This window comes from Lipotes vexillifer, unplaced genomic scaffold (genome assembly GCF_000442215.2).
Source record: "Lipotes vexillifer unplaced genomic scaffold, Lipotes_vexillifer_v1.1 scaffold348, whole genome shotgun sequence".
Classification (NCBI taxonomy): Eukaryota; Metazoa; Chordata; class Mammalia; order Artiodactyla; family Lipotidae; genus Lipotes; species Lipotes vexillifer.
In genome coordinates this window covers 1,120,997-1,136,474 of record NW_006769335.1, presented here as the reverse complement: position 1 = coordinate 1,136,474, position 15,478 = coordinate 1,120,997, and the positions used below count along the sequence as shown (strand labels likewise).

Sequence of the window (15,478 nt, the reverse complement as noted above, 5' to 3'; positions counted from 1 at the left end):
TCCTGCTGAGATGGGGTGTCTAAATTTTGGGGAGTAGATACTAATTTTACAATATTTGAGCTCCAAGTCCTGGATCCGAGTCTTATGTGATTAAGATCTCAATCCCTTGGTTTGCCATTTTGGTGCAACAGGCCCAGTTAGAGGTAAGAGGAATGACAGCTGGAACTTTAGTAGACAGAAAAGATCTCATTTCCTTAGGAATTCAAGGGAATAAGTCTGAAGCCTAGTGTGGAACTGGTACTTCAGAGAGACTTCTTGTAGCCAGTTGTTTCCAAACCATTTCCTGTATGGGGAAAACCCATTAAGGCAATCCTGAAGACCCAGAAATAGGAAGCTGACCACATATCTGGCAGTTAGAATTATCAAAAGGATCAGCATATGGATCTATAACTTTGTACGTAAAAGGTATGAGAAAGGATAAGAAAACAGTCATTCTGCTTGTCGGAACAAATACTTAAAGTTTCTGAGTAGTAAGAAGAATGTCATAGGATCCCTTCCATTTTTCTTCAAGCTGCTGCTCAGATCCTTTTTCTTTTTTTTTAATTTATTTATTATTTTTGGCTGTGTTGGGTCTTTGCTGCTGCATGCAGGCTTTCTCTAGTTGAGGTGAGCAGGGACTACTGTTTGTTGCGGTGCTCAGGCTTCTCTTATTGTGGAGCACAGGCTCTAGAGCACATGGGCTTCAGTAGATGCGGCACGTGGGCTCAATAGTTGTGGCTCTTGGGCTCTAGAGTGCAGGCTCAGTAGTTGTGATGCACAGGCTTAGTTGCTCCGCGGTATATGGGATCTTCCTGGAGAAGGGCTTGAACCCATGTCCCCTGCATTGGCAGGCAGATTCTTAACCACTGTGCCACAAGGAAAGCCCCCTTGCTCTTTTTCACACTTTCAGCAGCACTGATCTCCTGCTTTAAAGGGATGCAAGGGAGCTTCCAGGTGAGGGGGAGACCCGTGGAATACAAACTCATGCAGTGGTTAACAATTGACCAATCTGTTGTACATACTGTTTAATTTTTACCTCCTGTGTTAGAAATGTTTCTCCTTCTTTACTCTTAGGAGGTAAGAGTGGTATCCTGTATACCTAGCCCGCTTCTAGGGGCCACCAGTGTACAAAGGAGAGCAATCAGCAAGACCTTTTTCCATTTTAGATGAGTTTCCTGGCATCGCTTGGCGAGCATTTTCTTCAGAGTGTGGTTCACCTTCTTAGCCTTTCTGTAGATTGTGGTGTCCATGCTGAGTGAAGTTTCCATTTTATACCTAAACCTTTATTTGCTGTTTGCATTATTTCTGTGATGAAAACAGATCCATTGTTGCTCTGAATAGTAGAGGGAAGGCCGTACCTAGGAATAATGTCCTTAAGAAGGGTTTTTGTCACTTCAGATGCTTTTTTCTGTTCTGGCTGGAAAGACCTCTACTCAACCTTGATCCAGGTATAATCCTCTTAAATCTTTAGCCAAAATCTTGTTGAGGAGGGTGGGGGACTTTTTAAATCCTTGTGGCATCCTGAGTCTGAAGGAATAGTATAAGGAACTCTCATGTGCCTGTAAGGAACTCTCATGTGCCTATAACCCAGCTTCAAAAATTTTCAACACATAGCAAATCTTGTTTCATCTATATCCCTATTCATTTCCCCTCCTCTTATATTATTGTGAAGCAAATCTAAGACATTATTTTATCCATAAATATTTCAGTATGTATATTGAAAAATGAAAATTCTTTGTACATATAAACACAATATAATTATCACATCTGAAAACAAACTGTTAATAATTACTTAATATCATTAAATATTCTGTGTTCAATTTTCCAGTAGTCTCAAATATGTCATATATATATATATATATTTTTTTTAATAAGGACCCAAATAATGTCCACACATAGGAATCTTTTCAGATGTTTTTTAAGTCTTTTAATCTCTAGCAGAGGTCAGCAATTGTTTTCAAGAAAGGATTAGATAATACATATTGAAGTCTTTGTGAGCTATATGGACTCTGTTGCAGCTACTTAGTTCTACCTTTATAATACAAAAACAGCCATTGATAATATGTGAATGAATAAGCATAACAATACTCCAATAAAACTTTATCTACAAAAACAGGTTGGATTTGGCCCAAGGGCCATAGTTTGGTGATCCCTTATCTATAGCAGTAGTTCTCAATCTTTTGTGTGTATCAGAATCACTTGGAGGGCTAATAAAGAACACAGAGGCCAAAGTTTGATAGGATAGGGCCTCTGTGTTTTTACCATGTTCCCAATCTGTAAGTTTCTTCTTCATCTCTTTCTTGTTTCTTATAATTTATTTGTTAAAGAAAACAGGTCATTTGTCCTTTAAAGTTTCCCATATTTTGAATCAAGAGGCTTGCTCTGATTCAAGTTCTTTTTTTTTATTTGTTTTTTGGGGATTTGGGGTGGGTTTTTTTGGTTATTTTGGGTATTGAGGGGGTGGTCTTTACAGTGGGGAGGGCAGACATACTTAATAAATGGTTCTATGTTCTTCCAACAGTAGACATGTAATGTGTGACTGTTTCTTTTTTCCATTATTTTCAAGGGAAGGACTTTCTTAGAGTCACTGAATGGCAGAGCTGAAAGGCTCTTTAGATTACCCAATAACCACCTCATTTTATAGGTGAGGGAACAGATATCTAGGGAGGGAAAAAGATAGGCCCAAAGTCATACAACCTGTTAGTGATGAAACCAGTTTAATGAACTTATTCAGTTTTTATTTTTATTTGTTCATATTTCTTGAGGTATAATTGACAAATAAAAATTGTATATATTTATGGTATATTACTTATATACCATAATGATGTTTGGTATATGTATATGTTGTGAAATAATTGTCACAATATAGCTAATTACTATATCTATCACCTAATATAGTTACCATTTTCTCCCTTCCTTCCTTACTTCCTTTCTCCCCTCCCTCCCTCCTTCCCTTCTTTCTTTCTTTCTTTCTTTCTTTCTTTCTTTCTTTCTTTCCTTTCTTTCTTTCCTTCCTTCCTTCCTTCCTTCTTTCTTTCTTTCTATGAAGAACACTTAAGATCTACCCTCTTAGCAAATTTCAAGCACAAAATACAGTATTGTTAACTATATTCATATTGCTATATATTAGATCTCTAAAACTTACTCATCTTATGTAACTGAAAATTTGTACCTCTTGACCAACATCTCCCCCATTTTCCCCTCTCCCAGCCCCTGGCAACTACCATTCTACTCTGTGTCTGGCTTATTTCACTTAACATAATGTCCTCCAAGTTCATCCATGTTGTTGCAAAAGGCAGGATTTCCATCTTTTTTAAAGCTTACTGATATTTCATTGTGTGTATATGTTTATCTGTTTGTCCATCTAAGGATACTTAGGCTATTGTGACTAATGCTGCAATGAGTATGGGAGTACAGATATTCTCTTTGAGATACTGATTTCATTTCCTTTGAATATATACCTAGAATTGGGATTGCTAGATCATAAGGTAGTTCTCTTTTTATAGGCATTTTAATTTATGACCTCTGATCTAAACCATCTAATCAAAATTATTTTTTCCTAAACTGGAGGCTTTTTATAACCTCTCTCTAATACCTGTTTCTCTGATTTAAATTTTGATGTTCAAGAAGTTGTATCCATTGAGGACATGGGGAGGGGGAAGGGTAAGCTGGGATGAAGTGAGAGAGTGGCATGGACTTATATATACTACCAAATATAAAATAGATAGCTAGTGGGAAGGAGATGCATAGCACAGGGAGATCAGCTCAGTGCTTTGTGACCACCTAGAGGGGTGAGATAGGGAGGCTGGGAGGGAGATGCAAGAGGGAGGGGATATGGGGATATATGTATATGTATAGCTGATTCACTTTGTTATAAAGCAGAAACTAACACACCATTGTAAAGCAATTATATTCCAATAAAGATGTTAAAAAAAGAAGTTGTATCTATTTTCTTTAGTCTAAGTGGACTAAAGAATTTAAGATTTCTTTGCTTCCAAATCATATTACAAACTCCCACCTAATTAACTACTCATGATGCCCTTATTTTTGGTTTCATTCTTCTTATTAACCCACAATTATGCCTCTTAATGATTTTCAAAATGTATAATAAAAGGAGAGATGTCAAATGGAAAGAAACATCCCCAAAGAATAGATTACCTTTCAAATCTCATAAGAAGACTAAGAATGAAAAGAGTGTCCTAAATGGAATGCCTCGAACCTCCATCAGAGAAATAGAAGGTGGCTTTAGCCTAAAGGGGCCCCCATAGGGGCTGATTTCTTGACAGGAACTAGACAAGCAGGCAGTGGGATGCAATGGGATGACTGTAAGACTTGGAGCCCGACAGATATGGGTTTGAATCCCTGTATTGCCATGTATTCACAAACTGTTTGACTTTAACTAAGTTCTTTACCCTCTGTGAAACTAGGCTTCAGAGATAATATACTCTGCCTTTTGGAGTTATGTGGATTAAGTGAGCTCTGGCATGTTCAACCAAAGTCACTTTCTTTCAAAGCTGAAAAAAGGAGATAAGCATTTACACATGCTGTAGGCTGTTGTCTCACAAGTGTCCTTGCCTTGTTACTAGTGGTTTAGCCATTCTGGATCTCGGTGGCAGCATGGAGTTGCTTTTCCATTTTAACATCTGAAATATTCTGTCACTAAAGAATAAGGGTTAATTGCAGAAGTATTTAAACTGTTAAAAGGGATCCATCACCAGTCCAGCAATACCAAAGGCCTGTGAATAGTTGCTGTTCATTATCATCTGAATGGCACCCAGCCTTTGTCATGGGCTTAACAGACTTCATTAGGATTTGTCTAAGGATTCTGTCCCTGTCAATTACCTTGTTAGTGACAGGAGCCTGCCTATTAATGGGGTCAGTCTCTCAAGGGACTTGACCTGAGCAGGTTTTGAAAATTAGTGTTTGTGGCGGGCTGTTCCATTCCCTTATCTCCCCGCTCCCACAGCCAAACTGACCAAAGCGCTGTACACCTTTTACTTAGCTGCCTCCAGTACTACATGAAAGAGTGCTAGAGGCTCTCAGTTCTATTAAAAATAATTAATTAGTATCTGCTCTGTGTGAGGCACACACACTTGGAAGTTGTTTACCACCTAGTAGGAAAGGCAGATAAGAAACAGAAAATTGCAATATATTCGACTTGCCAGTGGTGTCAATCACGATGAGGACAGTGGGCTGTGAGACCCTGAAGGAGATGTCACCTAAAGTGAATCTCAAAGGATAGACATTCTTTGGATCTAGGAGGATGGAGACATTCTAAACAGAGGGAATGGTATGAGCAAAGATACGGAGATCTGAAACAGCATGATATAGCCAGAAAACTTCATCTAAACAGTGTAGTATATAAGAGTGTCAGACATCAGCAGTGCCTAGATGGAGGCTCCTGGAGAGGTCATTATAACAGCAGATACTTCTAATGGAATATTTCCAGGATACCATGCTAAAGCAATTTAGCTCTATTTATTTCACAACCGTCTGAGGTGGATACTATTTTTGCAAGTGGGAAAACTGAAGCCCAGAGAAGTTAGGTCAGCAACATTCACTGTTGCACGGCTAATGGGTGGCAGAGTTGGGATTCAAACCCAGGTCAGCTTCAGAGCCCAAGCTGTGCATTGGGATTGGAAATATGTGTCAAGTTACTGAAGACTTTAATTGCTACTTTGAAGAGAATTGGCAGTGTCCTATAAGTGACAGGAAGCCACTTAAGGTAATTTAAGTAAGGAAAGTGACTAGGGACCAGAAAATTTGGGATTAGAGGCCCTTCGCTAATCAGGCTAACTGACTGTGGCTTCAGCAAATCTCTTTCCTTCTTTGGACCTCTGTTTTCTCATCTGTAATGTGAGGACAATGATAAGTGCTAATCTTAAGAATGTCTTTTGGCTCTTTGAGGTTTTTGCTTCTCTAGCTAGGGCTGGAGAAGAGACTAGATTCCTGACTGGTGAGACTGGTAGGCACTTTCTCTATGTGCTTTGTTCTTCTTTACATATGCTTTATACATGCTGTACCTCTTGCCCTGGAATACCTTCTTTCTTCCCTCCTGTCTTTCCAAATACTATAGCCATCCGCCCCTCTTCTCATGACTTCTACAGTGCTACAAACTAAGTTAGCTATGGCTCAGTTTGGCCCCTAATTATATGCTATCTTGTATTCTTTGCTAGTTGCTTCCTTTGTAATCTTTTCTTCCCATATATATTTTGGGCCTCACCTTTTCTTCTACTTTTTAGTTTCTCTTGCCCCCTAAAGCATCTAACAGTCTTGGTTACAATGGGGTCTTGGAGAAAATCTTGTTAATCATTTTCTTTCTCTTCTGGCAGTGTGTGTGAGCACAGCAAAGAGAATCTTATGACCCCCTCTAACATGGGGGTGATCTTTGGGCCCACTCTCATGAGAGCTCAGGAGGACACTGTGGCTGCCATGATGAACATCAAATTCCAGAACATTGTGGTGGAAATCCTAATTGAGCACTTTGTCAAGGTATGTATTTCCTATCTTCACCATCACTCCTCCAACCATATGATACTTTCCCCTAGCCAATTTTTAGAGTTGTGTCTTCTCTCTGGCTCAAGTTATAATGGAAGGAAATTCCATATGACACAATGACATTTAATAGCATTTCTGACCCTGTGAAATTCATTCGTTCAGCAAACATTTCTTGAGCATGAAAGTATTTTATTATCAGACCCCATGCAAGATGGTATAGAAGAAAAATTATCATTGTACATGCCTTTAAGGAGTTAATAGTATAATATGGAGACAACCATGTAAACAAAGGAAAATGATAGGTATAAAAGTGGTATATGTACAATTAAACCATAAAGAAAGCAATACTTATTAAAACCCCATAACATTCTAAAGAATTTAAGGTGTTATATTTATATTGTATGTAAAATATGAGGTAGTGTACATTGTAATTAGATCAAATGAAAAATCATGATACAGATATAAAGTGAACCCAGGAATGAGGCTAGACAAGAAATATTTAATGACAAGTCCTATACACTTGCTACGGATGGTCCTACATTTGACTCTAGGCTTTCTAGCAGCCAATGCCATCCAAGCAGAACATAATTCAATACAAACTTTTCTTCAGGGGGAGGGGACTGGTGATATAGTCCAGGTGGTATGCACAGTTCAAATCCAAGCTCTTCCACTTACTAGCTGTATTAGGTAAGATACAGGTTAGGCTGCTAAGATACCACAGTGGCTCCAACACAAGAGACATTTATTTCTTGGTTTGGAACAGTTCAGCAAGGTGGTCCAGGCCTAATACAGTGACTTGAGAAAGGCTAGAACCCAGCTTACTTCTTTGTTGTTGTTCTGTCATCCCTAAGGTGCTGCTTCATCTGCATGACCAAATATCTTCTACATTATATCAACTGGGAAGTATGAAAGAAAGAAAGCTGAGGATATAACCCTTTCCTTTAAGGCAATGACCTGGAAGTCACACATATCACTTTTATTTACATACCATTTATCAGAATTTAATCTCATGGTCAGATCTAGCTATAAGAAAAGCAGGGAAATTTAGTTTTTTTGGGGGCAGCCATGTGCCTAGCTAAGACTTTAGTTCTTTTACTAAAAGAATGAGAGAATGGTTATTGGAGAACAATTGACATTCTCTGCCATATTATCTGTGTTACATTGAGCAATGTAACTTCTCTGATAGTCATTGTGTTTCAACTGAAATGTGAAGATGATAATAAACACATGCTATGTGAGTTACATGCCCAAGGCCATTTAGCTAGTGAGAGAGCTAGAATTTAAATCCATGTATCTGGCTCAGAGTTGAAGTACTTAATCACTATACAGTGCTGCCTTACCAATCATTTTGGTACAGTGATATTATTGGGTATATACAGGACACTTTGGGATTATCAAGGATGGGTACTTGCAGAGAAGTACAACCTATGTCAATACTTAAAGTGGGAAGGAAAGGGAAATAGGGAAAATAAATTTCAAGGAGATGGTTCAGCATGAACAAAGGCCCAACGACCTAAAACCCCAAACCATTTTATATTGTTGGAACATGAAATGGAAATAGGAGTGGCAAGAGATGTGACTGGAGGCAGACGGTGGCCATGTCCTAAAAGGACTAGGCTTTGTCTAATTAAGGAGTTTGGAATGTTTGAAATTGTTCTTGCAGGCTTGGGAAAGCCTTGCTTCAAATTAGAGTAGTATGATGAATAGAGTTAAATTTGGGTGACTGTGTGGATGCGGCTCTACTTCATACATATAAGAAATACAGAATGGGAAAATTTTAGAAAGATGGAGAAAAAGCTCAGTTTGGGGAAGATTGGATTTGAGATTTCTGGAATATATCCAGAGAGCAATATCTAGGAAGTAGTTGGCTATGAATCCAAAGCAGGGATTGGCGAACTTTTTATTGAAGAACCATATAATAAATATTCTAGGCTTTGCAGGTCATAGATGTGTATCACAACTACTCAACTCCACCTTTGTATCGGGAAAGCAGTCATAGATAACATAAACTAATGAATTTTCCAATAAAACTTTATTGACAAAACTGGCAGCAGACCTGTGGGCTGTAATTTTCTGACTCTTGGTCTATAGCCCAGATATCATTTATTGATTAACTGATTGGTTCATTCATTCAGAAAATATGTTTTGAGTATCCACATTTGCCAGGTACTGTTTTAGGCATGGGGATACAGCCCTCATGTAATTTAGAAAAACAGTATCAATATAACTAAAATATATAATATATTAAATGGTAATGAGCATTAAGATGAACAAACAGTAAAGTAGAAAAGGGGAATAGGAAGGGTTGAGAAGTGGTTTTCACATTTTAAATACAGTGGCCAGGAAGACCTCATCGAGAAGGACTTCTGAGCAGAGACCCATAGGAAATAAAGGAATTGTTAATTCAGATATCTGGGGGGAAATCATTCTAGGCTGAAGAAATGGTAAGTGGAAAATCCCTGAGGCAGAAATGTGTATATCATGTTCATGGTACAAAAAGGAGGCCAGAAGGATTAATCAAAAGAGGAAACAGAAGAAGATGGTTCAGAGAGGAAATGGAGAGGGAAAGCTAAATAGATCCTATAGGGCCTTAGAACCCATTGGAAGGATTTTGACTTTACTATCTGAGTAGAATGAGGTTTTTGACTAGAGAAATGACATGATTTGACTTATATTTAATAGGAGTATTCTGGATGCTTTGTGGATAATAGCTGTAGGGGAACAAGGGTAGACACAAAGAGTCTAATTAAGAGCCTGTTTCTATAATTCAATCAAGAAATGGTTTGTACCTTGGATGACGGTGGTAACAGTGGATATGGTGAGAAAGTGGTCAGATTCTAAATAATTTTGAAGGCAGAGCTGAGAGGACTTGCTAACAAATCACGTGGAATGTGGGAGAGAGAGAGGAGCCAGGGATAACTTCAAGGTTTTATATCAGAGCAACTAGAAGGATGAAGTTTCCATTTACTGTGGTGGATAGGCTGAGGGAGAAGAAGATTTGAAAAAAAGAGCAGGAGTTCAGTTTGGGACAAGTTAAGATAGATATGCCTATGAGACATCTGAGGTCAGGGAATAAAACAGGATTAAGGAAAAAAAGTTGGCCTTCCATAGCATAGAGGCAGTGCTTAAAACCATGCAAGTCTTGCCTAGGGATACTTGTAGCAAGACAATAAATGTTAGACCAAAGATTGAAATCTAGGGAGTGCCAATGTTTTAAGGGCCATTAGAAAAGACCACAAAACAAATCAAGAAAGAATGTTCAGTAACATAAGAATGAGGAGATAGGGGATCCATAGACTCCTGGAGAGGAGATAGTTTTTGGAAGAAAGAGTGGACAGTGGTTTCTGTTTCCCAAGACAAGTCATCTAGGACAGGAACTGAAAAGTATTTACTGCTTTAAGTGTTTTTTAAAAAAATTTAAATATAAGCAATACATATACATGGTAAAAATTTCCAACAATGCAGAAAGTATAGAATGAAAAATAATTCCACCCTTTACTTATTCTCAACTCCTAGTTCCAAACGTCATTTCAATAATTTCTTCTTTTTCATTCTGGCAAAGAAAAACAATACACACACACACACACACATATATATATATATATACATGCATTAATATATTTGATAGATTTTAATCTGCATATTTTCTTTCTCTACTGAGAAGGCCTAAAAACCCTAGACATTTTATATAAAAGCAACACAGAACAGAAAAAGCCTCACAGACTTAGAGAACAAACTTATGGTTACCAGGGGGGAAGGGTGGGGGGGAGGGATAGATTGAGAGTTTTGGGGTTTTTTTTTGTGGTACGTGGGCCTCTCACTGTTGTGGCCTCTCCCATTTCGGAGCACAGGCTCTGGACGCGGAGGCTCAGCGGCCATGGTTCACGGGCCCAGCTACTCCGCAGCATGTGGGATCTTCCCAGACCAGGGCACGGACCTGTGTCCCCTGCATTAGCAGGCAGACTCTCAACCACTGCGCCACCAGGGAAGCCCGCAGATTGGGAGTTTAAGATTGACATGTACACACTGCTATATTTAAAATAGATAACCGACAAGGGCCTACTGTATAGCACAGGGAATGCTGCTCAATATTCTGTAATAACCTAAACGGGAGAAGAATTTGGAAAAGAATAGATTACATGTATATATATAACTGAATCACTTTGCTATACACCTGAAACGAATGCAACATTATTAATCAAGTATGATTTGATATAAGATAAAAATATAAAAAAGAAAACTTAAAAAAAAACAAAAAATGAAGACTCTGAAACATGAAGGGAACAAGGCACACCAGACCATATACGGACCTTGGGACCTGAGGAATGACATGGCCACAAGTCATCAGGGTTTTGATTTTGCCTCATGTCTTCCAGATTGGGTAGTGTAGAAGCTGACAGCCTAAGAACACCAATGGGTACAGTCAAAAGAGGTCCCAGCAAAAGCCTGCTCTCTCTGTCCAAAGGAACTGGAAAGGAACAGCCTAATGACAAAAAAAAATTTAGATAATAACCCCTTCACCACAAAATGCCACCAAAAACTTGAGGACTCACCCCCAACCTCAGAAAATGCTGAGTGGAAAGACTAGACTTCTATCTTTGCCAGTCTGTAACAAGGCACCTCAACCAGCCTCTTCCTGCCCCATGTGGTTGTGTCAAGGAGGCCAAGTGGGGAACCAGACTTTCATCCTCACCTGTGGTAATGAGATACCTTCCCCCACTCCCTATGATGTGAATGGAGATCACATAAAGCACCTGGACTCCCATGACCATTTAGCACTGGAGTAGTGTCAGAGGAGGCCTGGCAGAAATACAGGACTTTACCATTACTCTGTGGTAGTAAGTCTACTACACTGTGGTATCGGTTGAGAGGAGACCATGTGGGGAACCATAATAAGACTCCCTTCTTCTCCAGCCAGAGTGGTATCAGCAGGGACTAGTGAGGAGCCTAAACTCCTACATTTGCCTAGCAGTAGCAAGGTAGTGTTTCCTTCCCTACCTACTCCTAACAAGGAGTCTTTCCTTCCCTTTGGGATGTCAATGCAGGCCAAGGGGAAAATCTGGACTTCCACTCCATCCTCGCAGTAATAAGGTAGTGCACCTCCTCCCCTGCAGTGGCACTATCAGAAGAGGTCTGCTCTAATAGAAGATATAAGTAAGAACAAGATTCTCATAATACCCAAAGTGTGCAGGCTTCAGTTGAAAATTATTTGTCATACCAAGAACAAGGAATATCTCAACATGAATGAGAAAAGACCATCAAAAGACATCAACATCCAGATGACACAGATGTTAATTATCTGACAAGAATTTTAAAGCAGCCATCATAAAAAATGCTACAATGCACAATTAGGAATACATTTGAAACAGGTGGAAAAATTTCAGCAAAGTTATAGAAAATTTCTGCAGAGAAATACACAGACTCGGCAAAGAAATAAAAGATATAAAGAAGAAACAAGTGAAAATACAGAACTGAATAATGAACTGAAAAATGCCATAAGTGAAATTTTAAAATTCAGTGGATGTACTCAACAATACAATAGAGAGGACAGGAGAAGGAAACAGTGAACTTATAGAATAACACAAATTATGCAATCCAAGCAACAGACTGCTAAGAGAATTTGTTACAGCAGACCTATCCTAAAGTAATGGCTAAAGGAAGTTCTTTAAACAAAAAAGGCACAATTAAAGAAGGGATCTTGGACTAGCAGGACAGAAGAAAGAACAACAGAAAGACCAAAATTATGAATAAACATCATAGACTTTTATTCTCCCATTTCGATTCCTCAATTACATTTCTTTTTTTTAACATCTTTATTGGAATATAATTGCTTTACAATGTTGTGTGAGTTGCCGCTCTATAACAAAGTGGATCAGCTATATGTATGCATATATCCCCATATCTCCTCCCTCTTGCATCTCCCTCCCACACTCCATATCCCACTGCTCTAGGTGGACACAAAGCACTGAGCTGATATCCCTGTGCTATGTGGCTGCTTTCCACTACTAGCTGTTTTACATTTGGTAGTGTATATATGTCCATGCCACTCTCTTCACTTCGTCCCAGCTTACCCTTCCCCCTCCCCATGTCCTCAACTCCATTTTCTACCTCTGCATCTTTATTCCTGTCCTGCCCCTAGGTTCATCAGAACCATATACATATTTTTAGGAGTCCATATATATGTGTTAGCATATGGTATTTGTTTTTCTCTTTCTGACTTCACTGTGTATGACAGTCTCTAGGTCCATCCACCTCACTACAAATAACTCAATTTTGTTTCTTTTTATGGCTGAGTAATATTCCATTGTATATATGTGCCACATCTTCTTTATACATTCATCTGTCGATGGGCCCTTAGGTTGCTTCCATGCCCTGACTATTGTAAATAGAGCTGCAGTGAATATTGTAGTACATGACTCTTTCTGAATTATGGTTTTCTCAGGGTATATGCCCAGTAGTGAGATTGCTGGGTCATACGGAATTTCTATTTTTAGTTTTTTAAGGAACCTCCATACTGTTCTCCATAGTGGCTGTATCAATTTACATTCCCAACAACAGTGCAAGAGGTTTCCCTTTTCTCCACACCCGCTCCAGCATTTACTGTTTGTAGATTTTTTGATGATGGCCATTCTGACTGGTGTGAGATATTATCTCATTGTAGTTTTGATTTGCATTTCTCTAGCGATTAATGATGTTGAGCATTCTTTCATGTGTTTGTTGGCAATCTGTATAAATTCTTTGGAGAAATGTCTATTTAGGTCTTCTGCCCATTTTTGGATTGAGTTGTTTTTTTTGATATTGAGCTGCTTATATATCTTGGAGATTAATCCTTTTTTAGTTGCTTCATTTGCAAATATTTTCTCCCATTCTAAGGGTTGTCTTTTGGTCTTGTTTATGGTTTCCTTTGCTGTGCAAAAGCTTTTAAGTTTCATTAGGTCCCATTTGTTTAGTTTTGTTTTTATTTCCGTTTCTCTAGGAGGTGGTTCAAAAAGGATCTTGCTGTGATTTATGTCATAGAGTGTTCTGCCTATGCTTTCCTCTAAGATTTTGATGGTGTCTGACCTTACATTTAGGTCTTTAATCAATTTTGAGTTTATTTTTGTGTATGGTGTTTGGGAGTGTTCTACTTTCATTCTTTTCCATGTAGCTGTCCAGTTTTCCCAGCACCATTTATTGAAGAGACTGTCTTTTCTCCACTGTATGTTCTTGCCTCCTTTAAAAAGATAAGGTGACCATATGTGCATGGGTTTATCTCTGGGCTTTCTATCCTGCTCCGTTGATCCATATTTCTTTTTGTGCCAGTACCATACTGTCTTGATTACTGTAGCTTTGTAGCATTTAGTCTGAACTCAGGGAGCCTGATTCCTCCAGCTCTGTTTTTCCTTCTCAAGATTGCTTTGGCTATTTGGGGCCTTTTGTGTTTCCATACAAGTTGTAAAATTATTTGTTCTACTTCTGTAAAAAATGCCATTGGTAGATTGATAGAGATTGCACTGAATCTGTAGATTGCTGTGGGTAGTATAGTCATTTTCACAATGTTGATTCTTCCAATCCAAGAACGTGGTATATCTCTCCATCTGTTTGTATCATCTTTAATTTCTTTCATCAGTGTATTATAGTTTTCTGCAAACAGGTCTTTGGTCTCTTTAGGTAGGTTTATGCCTAGGTATCTTATTCTTTTTGTTGCAGTGGTAAATGGGTGTTTCCTTAACTTCTCTTTCAGATTTTTCATCACGAGTGTATAGGAATTCAAGAGTTATATGTGCCTTAATCGTGTGTCCTGCTACTTTACCAAATTCATTGGTCAGCTCCAGTAGTTTTCTGGTAGCATCTTTAGGATATTCTATGTATAGCATCATGTCATCTGCAAACAGTGACAGCTTTACTTCTTCTTTTCCATTTTGGATTCCTTTTATTTCTTTTTCTTCTCTGATTGCTGTGGCTTAAACTTCCAAAGCTACTACTGGTGAGAGTGGGCAACCTTGTCTTCTTCCTGATCATAATGGAAATGTTTTCAGTTTTTCACCATTCACAATGATGTTGGCTGTGGGTTTGTCATATATGGCCTTTATTATGTTGAAGTAAGTTCCCTCTATGCCTACTTTCTGGAGGGTTTTTATCATAAACGGGTGTTGTATTTTGTCAAAAGCTTTTTCTGCATCTATTGAGATGATCATATGGTTTTTCTCCTTCAGTTGTTTAATATGGTGTATCACATTGATTAATTTGCATATATTGAAGAATCCTTGCATTCCTGGGATAAACCCCACTTGATTATGGGGTATGATCCTTTTAATGTGCTTTTGGAATCTGTTTGCTGGTATTTGGTGGAGGATTTTTGCATCTATGTTCATCAGTGTTATTGGCCTGTAGTTTTCTTTCTTTGTGACACATTTATCTGGTTTTGGTATCAGCGTGATGGTGGCCTCGTAGAATGAGTTTGGGAGTGCTCCTCCCTCTGCTATATTTTGGAAGAGTTTGAGAAATATAGGTGTTAGCCATTCTCTAAATGTTTGGGAGAATTTGCCGGTGAAGCTGTCCGGTCCTGGGTTTTTGTTCACTGGAAGATTTTTAATCACAGTCTCAATTTCAGTGCTTGTGATTCATCTGTTTATATTTTCTGTTTCTTCCTGCTGCAGTCTCAGAAGGTTGTGCTTTTCTAAGAATTTGTCCATTTCTTCCAGGTTGTCCATTTTATTGGCATACAGGTGCTTGTAGTAATCCGTCATGATCCTTTGTATTTCTGCAATGTCAGTTGTTACTTCTCCTTTTTCATTTCTAATTCTATTGATTTGAGTCTTCTCCCTTTTTTTCTTGATGAGGCTGGATAATGGTTTATCAATTTTGTTTATCTCCTCAAAGAACCAGCTTTTAGTTTTATTGACCTTTGCTATCGTTTCCTTCAGTTCTTTTTCATTTATTTCTCATCTGATGTTTTTGATATCTTTCCTTCTGCTAACTTTGGGCGTTTTTTTGTTCTTCTTTCTCTAATTGCTTTAAG

The 15,478-nt window shown here is 38.4% G+C and overlaps 1 protein-coding gene across 1 annotated transcript in view; it reads left to right on the top strand.

The window, feature by feature from the left end:
- Nucleotides 1–15,478, top strand: part of LOC103085003 (oligophrenin-1-like) — a 141,422-nt gene that overhangs the window by 22,530 nt on the left and 103,414 nt on the right. The window contains exon 5 of the mRNA XM_007445571.1: nucleotides 6,312–6,471. Coding sequence (XP_007445633.1) covers nucleotides 6,312–6,471 — 160 coding nt within the window. The remainder of the gene's footprint in view (nucleotides 1–6,311; nucleotides 6,472–15,478) is intronic.